The following is a 10,495-nucleotide window of genomic DNA, read 5'->3' as shown; positions in this document are numbered from 1 at the left end:
GCTGCGCTTATAACGTGTCCTGTAGCTGTCGTCGCTATCTCCCGAGGGAGGGGAGTGCCGGTTCCCGTGGTGAGCGGGGTGCACGTTGACGGGGCAGTGTCTCTCGTGCCGGGAAGGAGTGGTCGTACCGTTGGCGTGTAACGGTATAACGTATAACGGTCGCTGAAAGCCTGCTTCTGTTTGGTATCGCTTTCCCCCTAGGAGCGAGGAAGATGGACGAAGCCGCTGGGGATTTGAAGCAAGCGCTCCCAAATGTGTGTGACAACGTTCAAATACATGTGGAAGTTCATCAGAAATCAAGCAGGTCTCTCTGATCAGAGCTTTACTTGCTGCAGCTTGTGTCGGTGGTCTTTTGTCCTTGTGCTGGGCACCTCTGCTCTGCCTTCTCCATACTCTGCTGTGATCTTCCACACAGGCATTTCTTCCTAAGGTTGAACAAACCTGTTTCTCTCAGCTTCAACTTGTATGTCATGTGATCCTGTCTCATAATCAAGCTGGTTGCCATATACTGCCATTGCGCCAGTATATCATTGTCTGTTGTACAACAGAGCCCAAAAGTACACACAGTACTCCAGATGTGGTCTCACAAACAGCCAGTAGACAGAAAGAATCACTTTACCTAGTGTTTGAACTCTTGCTAGCACAACCTAAAATAAGGTCGGCCTTATTTCTAACCAGGGCACAATAGAGACTCATTGCCACCTTGTCCACCAGTACCCCTGGGTCCTTTTCTGCAAAGCTGCTTTTCATCCAGTTGGCCTCTGATCTGTGCTGTTGTTTAGGCAGTAGATGGAGACACAGGATTTCATGTTTCCTTTTGTTGAACTTCAAGAGGTTCCTGTCAAACCATATCTCCAACCTGCAGATGTCCCTCTGAATAGCAGCCTTGCTCCCTAGTATACTGACAGCTCTTCCTGCTTCGGTGTTATCTATTAACTTGCTGCAGTTGCTTTCCATCCCATTGTCCAGGGCGTAAATGAAGATGCAAAAACATGTGTTGGTCCCAGTATTGACAGCACCACCCCACCTTTTCCTGCAAAACTTACTGGCAGCTCTGCTTAGTCTTTGTCCTACTAATTACAACCCTTTGAGCTTGACAGTCCAGCCACCTTGGTGTCCATTTATCTAGTCCTTATCTTACCAGTTTGGCTATCTGGATACTATGGGAGAGAGTCCAAGGCACAAAATATTAACTACTCTCTTTTTGTCACACTTAGACAAGGAGCTGGAAATTCGCACTGGGAATGCATCACTGAAATTGCAAAATCAAGTTAAAGCCTTTCTGAAATTTTAAAATGGTATTCCTTTTCCTGCAGTTTTTGTCTCTCCCACTGGCATTCTCCTTATAGCTTGTCCCCATCCTGAGGTATCGGTTGTCCTCAGATGTGCAAGCATAATAAATCATAATAAATCTTGCAAGCTAAGTGTACCAAATTCAGTCTAGTAGCTTGACTATGAGTTTTTCTGGTGTTCCTAGTGAAACACAGTCAGATTGCATAACTGATTTCCAATCTTGAAATCTTCTAGCTGAATCATTCCATGTCCCCTGATATGACTTCAAACAGAGCAAATAGTATTCTTCGGCTTGTGTCTTTTAATGCACAAATTAAAAACAAGTACCAAATTTGTTGGCTTTATAAACAAACTGAATTTGATAGGGTTTTTTTTCTGCAGAATGTTATGGGGGAGATTGAGTAGGTTTTGGATTTCTTTTTGTGTGGGTTGGTTTTTTGGGGGTGGTTTGTTTTGGGGGTTTGTGGCTTTTTTTTTTTTTTTTTTTTTTTTGGTTTGGGGTGTTTTTTGTTGGCTTTCTTTTTGTGAGATGAAAGCTGTTTTCCATGTAGGCTTAATGTATGAAAGAAAGCCCGCTGGTATTAGTTCATACTTCCTTATAAATGTCAATGCCATAAATAATGCTATTTCTTTCTTGTTAGTGTGGCCAAGAAAGAAGATATCAGGATAAGTGTCTTAAAGCTGTTGAACAGACATAACATTGTGTTTGGTGATTACAAGTGGACGGAGTTTGATGATGGTTTCCTTAACAGCAATGTGCAGTCTGTGTCAATTGTGGATACGGAGCTGAAACTGAAAGACAGACAGGTATTCATAGTCAAGAATGTACAGCTCTGTTCATATGCCTATGATAGCCTAAGGACACAAGCAAGACAAGGTCTATAGGACAATGTAGTATCTTTTATTAGGCCGACTGGTATAACCAGGAAAAGGTGGCTAAGATTTTGGACCTACGCTCCTTAGCAAGGTCTGAAACAGAAGTAGTAGTCTTCAAAGCTGAATGCCAGCTGAGAACTTATGTTATAATTAGCTTTGAATGAGAGAAATACGATGTATTAAAAGTCTGTTTATGTCCATTCTAGCCTATTGACTTGAGCAAAAGCAGTCTTTCTCTTCATATTTTTCATCTGAATGAAGAAGGACCAAGCTCTGAAAACCTGGAAGAAGAGAATGAGGATATCATTGCAGCTAACCACTGGGTGCTACCAGCAGGTATGTGATATTTTGAGAAGGTCTAGAGCAATTACAATGAAAGAAAATCTTGGAAAGGCTAAAAGTGTTTATAGGGTTACTTGTTAAAGGTATTATTTGTATATACTGTTTAACTTTGTTCTTTGTCAATGGAACCAATATATTTGGTCTTTCTTCTTTATGGTTTTGACTGAACTAGCATAGGTGATTCCACAACACGTCATTTATTTCTGCAATACTTGTGGATGGGTGGAAGTAACTGGTCTTGTGGAATAAAATGTATAGTCATAATCAGAAGCATGCAAAATTTCAACCCAACAAGCTCCAAATTTTTATTCCGAGACCCACAAGAAACTCATCAGTTTAAACATTCATTTTCCAGAGCCCACTGCTGGGTTCCAGCACCCAAGACAGTACCGCTTTTATATTTGTAACAAAAAAAATAAAGAAATTTAGAGTCCTCAGGGTGTCTTCTGAGAAGAAGAGTAGGGCTTTGCTCTGCAATACAGCATGGTCTGCCTGTTACTGTCTTGTGCTTGGGGATGTTGGATTCTGCTCCTGGAAGGAGAAGTACAGGTGTGAGTTTAAGGTCAAAGAGACAGTGATTCTGAGACGTTTCTTGCTCTTCCCACGTTGTGAAAAGCCTAACTATCCATTGCATTTCTTTTGGGGAAGAATTCAATCTGATACTTTGACATGATTCCCATATTATTGTGGTTTATAGTTGTTCAGTGTTTTTTGCCTTTCTTTGCTGAAAGCTAGAAGCGAATGACTAGAAATGATTGATACCCAAATCACAACTTTTGGGTTTTATGCATTATTCAGCTACGTGCTTTTTTTCATCCTCTACATGTTGATGTTAAAAAAAAAAAAAAAAATCTCCTACCCCATCTTTTCATAGCTCTCTATCTTGGGGAAGCATAGATCCATCCTCTATTGAAACTGGAAAGAATGATAGTTTTCCTTTCATGTTAAGAAATTAAGGAGATTAATTTCTCCTCACAATTGAGGAAACAGAAGTTGTGAAATTGCTGAATTTGTCTGTTAGAAAGTAGCGTTTGGATTTTGAGAAAAATAACTCATTTTTTTTCCCATATATTTTAATTACTCTTGTATATCTGTTCTTAATCCTTAATTTTAGTTGAGAATAACTTGTAAACTGCTTTGTGCTGCAGTGGTAGCTTACAAGTTCCCAGATTGATTTATCCTAAACAGGTATGTAATATATTGCTTTTGCAGCTGAATTCCATGGCCTTTGGGAAAGTCTTATATATGACACTGAAGTAAAATCACATGTAAGTTGAAAATGAATAACAACTAAAATTGCTTGAGAGAAGTAAGAGTTGAAATTTAGCTTGTTTGAAGTTTGGTGCATGCCATGAAGAAGTTATTTGGAAAGTACCAGCTCAAAAAAATGTTGTTATAATTTTTGGTAGTTATATACTTCTCTGATGTACACTTAACAAAAGAAGGCAGAGCTGGTGTTTTCAGATTAAACATCATATCTCAGACATATATCAATATGTACTACTGTGAAGTCAGCTTTGCAATAACTCTCAGTTTCCCTGTGAAACTGGGCTCAGTGATGCTCATGCCACAAATTATAAAGAATTTCTTCATATGCATTGGCTTATTTTACAGAAATCAGAAGTTTCACAGCTGGAGGTGTTGTTTTGGTAGCAAGTTAAAACTTCTCAGAGGATTTTCACTTTTGCTTTAGACATATTCATCAGCCTGCGAGAAGAAAACAATGAATGTTCTGTAGAACAGGGTAGAAATTCACTTTATTAAAATACTGCACATTGTTTTAAGGCTCATTAGTTCTGTGTTAGAGGGAAAAAGAAAATTGGTGGAAAAAAATAACTTCAGAGAGGCTTAGAAAAAAATGTATGCAGCATTCTTTGAAATCAATTCTCTATTTCTCCATTGTGAAGGTCTCAAAAGATCTGTTGTGTCTTTGGTGTGGGGCTTTTTTAACGATAAGGCAATTTTGGTGGCTTGCTATGGCTAGAAGAGAAGCATGTTGCCATCAGCTGTATTTGTAGTGCTTCCCTTCTACTGGCACTCTTGTTACCTTGCAGTAACTGACTGAGGAAACTAAATCACTTATTGTGTGATGGGCTAATTTCCACCTGGTTTTGTCCCGTTAATTGATCCACTGTGACCATACCCAATGGTCATGTAACAGAAGTCAAGGGTGCAGACTAGGCGGAAGGGAACGGGAATTTAACTCTGTGTTTCTGACAGCAGCTAGACAATTCATTGGTTTAGCAGTAACATCAGCCAGCACTGTTACTGTTCATACAAATGCACAATGACCAGAGCGAGTGCGCTCCCACTTGAATGCTGGTAAGACATTCGGAAGAAACAAAACAGTTCTATGGGGTCATTTTCTAGTTTGAAGATTCTGTGCATTCGTCAAAGGTTGCGATGATAACTGCCAGAGCTTGTAGAAGTGTAGTACTGTAATCTGAAACTTAGTAGTTGTGATGTGAGTAAAAACCAGAAGTGATTCAATTTGGTTGCTCTTATGACAGCACTCATTAAGATGTTTATCATGCTTGTTAAAAAAAATATGCTTCTACTTGAGGTTTTGGACACAAATAACTAATTCATTGTTTGTAATACCATAGATACAGTATTCTCACTTAAGATTTTATAACTGTCTATAGTAAAGCAAAACATTCCAGTGATTGTACTTCTCCATTTATAAGGTAATCATCAATTAACACATCTATGCTTGTCTAAGTTATGGGACTGCTTTCCAAGTCATCTGTGAAATGACAAGTCTATTTAATTACGCTTACTGATGTACTAAATAACAGCAAGTTGATCACTATTAACTCTAAGCGTACGTTGGTAGAAAGAAGTGGTAGCTTTTAATAACTAAAACTAGAACTACTTAACTTCTGTAAAAGTAATTGTGATGAATGTTCATTCTTCACGCCATGGAACTGGCTGGGTATGGTCAAGTTCTACGGAGTCTAAAATGGTTGCTGTGAATTTTCAAAGTAGTACAGTTAGAGTCAATAAAATATTGAAAAACATGCTGGATGAAGTTCAGGGTTTTTGCTGTTGTGTAATTGCTCCATCTTGGGCATTAGACATTGCAGGAATACTATTGTATTGTCCTATTAACACATATGGATCAAAAGCACATTACAGGTAATAGCAACAGAAAAATAATATGGTATCAGGTGTTATTATAGGTAAAAATCGGTAGAGATTCACACCTGAGGTTCATATTCATTTTATTGAAAGAGTTCTCTACTTAATTCTCAAATGAAGTAGTATTATTTTTAAAAGCAAGCATTCAGGGAAGTACATGCAACTTCCCTTATATGGAAGGATAATCAATCTACCAATTCCGTACAGTAGCTGATATAAATGCTTCAGAAGAAAGGAACTAAAATGTGACAGTAAATGCTTTGTTTGGTGGGTTGACTGCAACAAACTGAACAATTGTATAGCTCTGTAACATCTAAACAGCACCTGGAGTTTGAGTCTTTGACTCTCTGTGCTTGGGCAGCTTGAATTTTAAAGACACACTGTAAGTGGGACAATGGAAAATGAAAATAATTTCACTTCCTTAAAGCATTTAATTTATTTATGTAAAAGTTCTAGAACTCCATATGTGCCAATACATTCTATTCTTTTTCCTGAAGGCAGGAAGGAAATTAATTTCCAGCCTTTGGAGAAAGAAAATTTGCCTATGGCTGAAAGACATAAGCCCATTTTTTTTGTTCGTTAAGAGTATACAGTAGGCATAATTAGGAGATTGCTTCTGTTTGGAATTGTATTTGCTGATTTGTCTCTAATTTGTGTGTCTCTCTTTCTCCTCTTCAATTAGTTACTTGATTATGTGACAACAACTTTACTATTTTCCGACAAAAATGTTGACAGCAACCTGATATCGTGGAACAGAGTTGTTTTGCTGCATGGTAAAAATGATCTGCCTTAAACCAAGTAGATTCATTGACCATCTGTTTATACTTTCCTTCTAGAAAAACTTGTAGCGCTTCTGTGTAGTGAAATTAGATGATCCATAAGCAGCAGAGAAGTATTCTCTCTATAGTACAAGTTTAGATGAAATGTAATGTCAGAATCAAATCAATGTTCACATGTACTATGTTTTGCAGGAATTTAAATTCTAAAATTTATAATGCAGTGACAATAGGTTTTTTTTTAAAATTTTCATTTTTAAGTGATATTTTTGCTTATTGTGTACAAAATGCAAAAATCATGCCGATACTGAGGACATTAGGAGTCATGTATTAGTTACAGTTCTATTGCAGTATTGGAAAATTTGTTAGTTATGGCTTTATAAAAACTTTGGAGGAAACTGGGAAATCAATCTGTGTGTTGTGTTATTAACACTGTGTGTTCTATTACCAAGTATGAAGGCAGTACACTCCCTAATTTAGTTATTACTATTTCAGTGAAGCCGTAATCTTCAGTCCTACACCATGAATGAGATTAACATCAACTGAATCCATTTTCTTGCAAAACGCAGCTTGCTATTGATTAATTACAATTTGTCATCAAGACTGGGATTAAAAAATAAAAGGTCATAGTAGAAATCATAGAATCATAGAATGCTTTGGGTTGGAAGGGACCTTTAAGGGTCATCTAGTCCAAACCCCTGCAATGAGCAACTAGATCAGGAAATGTTTGTTATGAGTGTTGATTATACTTAAGTTATAACTATTTATCAGTTTAGAAGCTGCAGGATGTTTTTATTTGGAAAAATTTATTTCAGATTGTTAACAATATATTTATGGTAGATGTATTTAATTTTAGGAATGAGCTCATTATTGTGATCACACAAGTTAATACTGGGAAATCTACAACTGTTGTAGTGCAAAATATATTTTTGCTATAATAAAAGTCTGTGTGGCTCTTCCATAGGATGTCAAGCTAGATCCAAATGTTTGTCCCAGAGCCTACTTCCTAAGATGCCTTGGGTTACCCCAAGGTAGAGATTTCTGGGAAAGTGGACAGCTGATCAAACTGGGCATGATGTGTTTCTGTTTTACATGTTAGAAGAATATGTTTCAGGAAGATATAAGTTAAAGCATAGCACTGATTTTTTGAGAGTCCTAATAGGCATAAACCCTGCTAGGGTGATATACTTTGCTTCTGTGGCTGTTGAGTAAATTAATTTTGTGGTGTCTGCATACAAACTATTACACTAACTGTACTAATAATTGAAAGTGATATAAATTCAAAGCTCAGCTCTATGACTGTAGAGGAGAAAGCAATCTTCTCAGAATATCCTGGTGTTCACAATCATTGTCTGCTGTGTTTTTATTCTACAGTTAGTGCTGTAATGAAATGCAGTAGTTATAAAGATGTTACATGTCATTAACAACCTGATGCAGATTCTGTGTAATGTATGGATTTGATTTCAAACCAGGCCCTCCTGGAACTGGGAAAACCTCTCTCTGTAAAGCATTGGCTCAGAAACTGACAATTCGACTGTCATACAGGTGATCATTTTTGGAAAATTTTCACTTTAGTTTACTATTGTTAATTGTTCTTTTTCAGTAGCCTGAAGGTATTTAATATTTGATTTCAAGTAACTGGTGCCAAGTGCTATTGTTCATAGTTCTTTTACAGTGCACCTGGCTAGCAATAAAATTGATCTGATAGACTGGTTAGGATATTTTAGTGCCTTTTAAAATGTGTAATAATTTGTGCCTAGGAATGTAAAACAAATTCCAGTGGCGATACAGTAATTTGTTTGTGCTGACATTGTACATCAGTGAATATTAAAGAACAAAGGATCACAGAATATCGAGCTTACTATCTGTATCTTCATGTTCAAGAAAGCCTGTTTTTAATAGGTAGTGATTTTGTAACCATTTTGTTTTGTACTTGGATTGTCTGAATGCACAGTCTGCAGAGGTCAGTCTGTATATTAGACAAGCGTTAGTCTTAAACTTCATAGCAACTTAACAAATTTATATATAAAAAAAAAGTTATATAAAATGCCAAGTGTAACGTAAATAATGTGTAATTATTGAAGTGATCTGACTCTAACCCAATCTGGATTTATTATAAAGGTGGGCTATATAAGCTTTATGCTTTTATATGTGTTCTTGCTATACTTAACAAAATCTTACACAAACAGAAGAATGAGGCCATTAGCATGGTAACTGTAACTTAAACTATATTTAGATAGCACCTGTTCTAATGAAGGAATTCTGATAGCAATTTAATACAAAGAATTCTAGCAGGACTCATTTCTGGAAATGACTATTAAACTCAAAACAGGTATTATGTTTTGAAAGGTAATTTAAAGAACTAATTTACAGAACTCCAGGGTTGAAATGGAGGGAATGAGACTTACGGAAGTTAATGATATCACTGACTTCTATTTACAGTAGAGTTGATACTTCTTTTTCCCTTCATACTTTAGGTATAGGTATGGACAGTTAATTGAGATAAACAGCCATAGCCTTTTCTCTAAGTGGTTTTCTGAGGTACGTATTGATGTAGCTAATGAAGTAGACTTTGTGTTTTAGAAATTAGACCGTTTCTGTTGAGATTGTTTCATAAAATATGTGTGTGCACCAAAGATTACTCAGAATAATTAATGTGTTTGAGAACACTTAAATGGAAGCTATATTAGAAAGTTACTTTAAAAACTAGGTATTTTCATCTTTAAATATGGTAAGGCTTGGAAGGTTGTGTGATAAGGAAATAGTTAAACAAATGCATATGGTGTCTTTCTAGAGTGGCAAGCTTGTAACCAAGATGTTCCAGAAGATTCAAGAGTTAATTGATGACAAAGATGCTCTTGTATTTGTACTGATTGATGAGGTATGATTCTAGTAGCATTGATGTACATGAAATTTAGCAGAAAGTAAATTGATGGGAGGGAACTGTGATAATGCCCATTCATAAAACACAGTAAAAGCTTTTTTGTAAGTTACATAACTTTGTGCAGAAGAGTGAATCTTAATCAGTCAAGATTAAATCAGCTGCAGATTTGAGAGATGTGGGAGGAACACAGTGTGATTTAGCAGGGAAATTCCAGCTGAAAATGAAGTGAAACTTTTCTTGGTGGAACTTCCCTTGCTGCTGTGTGTTTACAAGTGGAGCATTGTTTTAAACTTCAAAGTAGCCTAGATTTGTATTAATTGTGCCCTTACATATGTTGTAAAGCTCTGAAAAGCATTATTATAGCTCAATTCCTTGTCTAGATTCTCTTCAGACTTGAATACATAAGCAACTTAGTAAGTGTGTACCTTATTAGCTTTGTTATATTGGAGCTCTTATGGGAAAGCTTATTCTAAATTCAATGTATTTATTATTGTGTTGTGTATGTCCTGTCCCCTCACTCCCTAAAATTTAATTAAAACGAAAACCAGCCTCCATTCTGCTGTCTAAACAGGAATTTCACTCACTACACTTTGGTTCCTTCACATTCCTTTCCCTCTCCCTGTAAATTCCTACTGAACAAATATTTTGAAGATAAAGTTTTAGACACCTGACACAAGGATCTGAAGGTGTATTGTCTGAGTTATTTGCTTGCTGCCAGCACTCCAAATATGCAATCTTTTGTGGTTTTTTTGGTGTTTTTTGATATCTTCTTTTGTTGATTTTGTTGATTGGTTGGTTGGTTTGATTTTTTGTAGGTGGAAAGCCTCACAGCAGCCCGCAGTGCCTTTAAGGCAGGCACAGAGCCTTCAGATGCTATTCGTGTGGTGAATGCTGTACTGACACAAATAGATCAGATTAAAAGGTAAACTCATATTATTGCAACAGCAAAAAGTAATTGACAGTTTCAAGATTCCTGCTAAATCTTAATTCCTACTTGAAATACTAAACCAAATTGGTTAGTAAACTATTTTTTGTTAATGTTGCTAATTGTGAAAAGAAATAGGAGTAATCCAACAGAATCTTTTGCATGTAACCGAATGAACAATCAGATCTACAGATGGTATACTTCCTTTAAAGCTAGGGAGAGATACAGGACAGATGGTCATGATATCTGCTTGAAGAG

The 10,495-nt window shown here is 36.6% G+C and overlaps 1 protein-coding gene across 1 annotated transcript; it reads left to right on the top strand.

Moving 5' to 3' along the window:
* The first annotated feature begins 212 nt into the window (after window positions 1-212).
* On the top strand, window positions 213-10,238 carry TRIP13 (thyroid hormone receptor interactor 13). The gene is made up of 9 exons (XM_009706153.1): window positions 213-304; window positions 1,935-2,100; window positions 2,376-2,505; window positions 3,724-3,779; window positions 6,335-6,425; window positions 7,901-7,973; window positions 8,906-8,969; window positions 9,223-9,309; window positions 10,128-10,238. The coding sequence occupies exons 1-9, from the start codon at window positions 213-215 to the stop codon at window positions 10,236-10,238; spliced, it is 870 nt and encodes a 289-aa protein (XP_009704455.1).
* The last annotated feature ends 257 nt before the right edge of the window (window positions 10,239-10,495 follow it).

The sequence above is a fragment of the Cariama cristata genome, unplaced genomic scaffold (genome assembly GCF_000690535.1).
Source record: "Cariama cristata isolate BGI_N322 unplaced genomic scaffold, ASM69053v1 scaffold19788, whole genome shotgun sequence".
Classification (NCBI taxonomy): Eukaryota; Metazoa; Chordata; class Aves; order Cariamiformes; family Cariamidae; genus Cariama; species Cariama cristata.
Note: the sequence above shows the minus strand (reverse complement) of the source record. Positions and strands in the feature narration are given on the sequence as shown.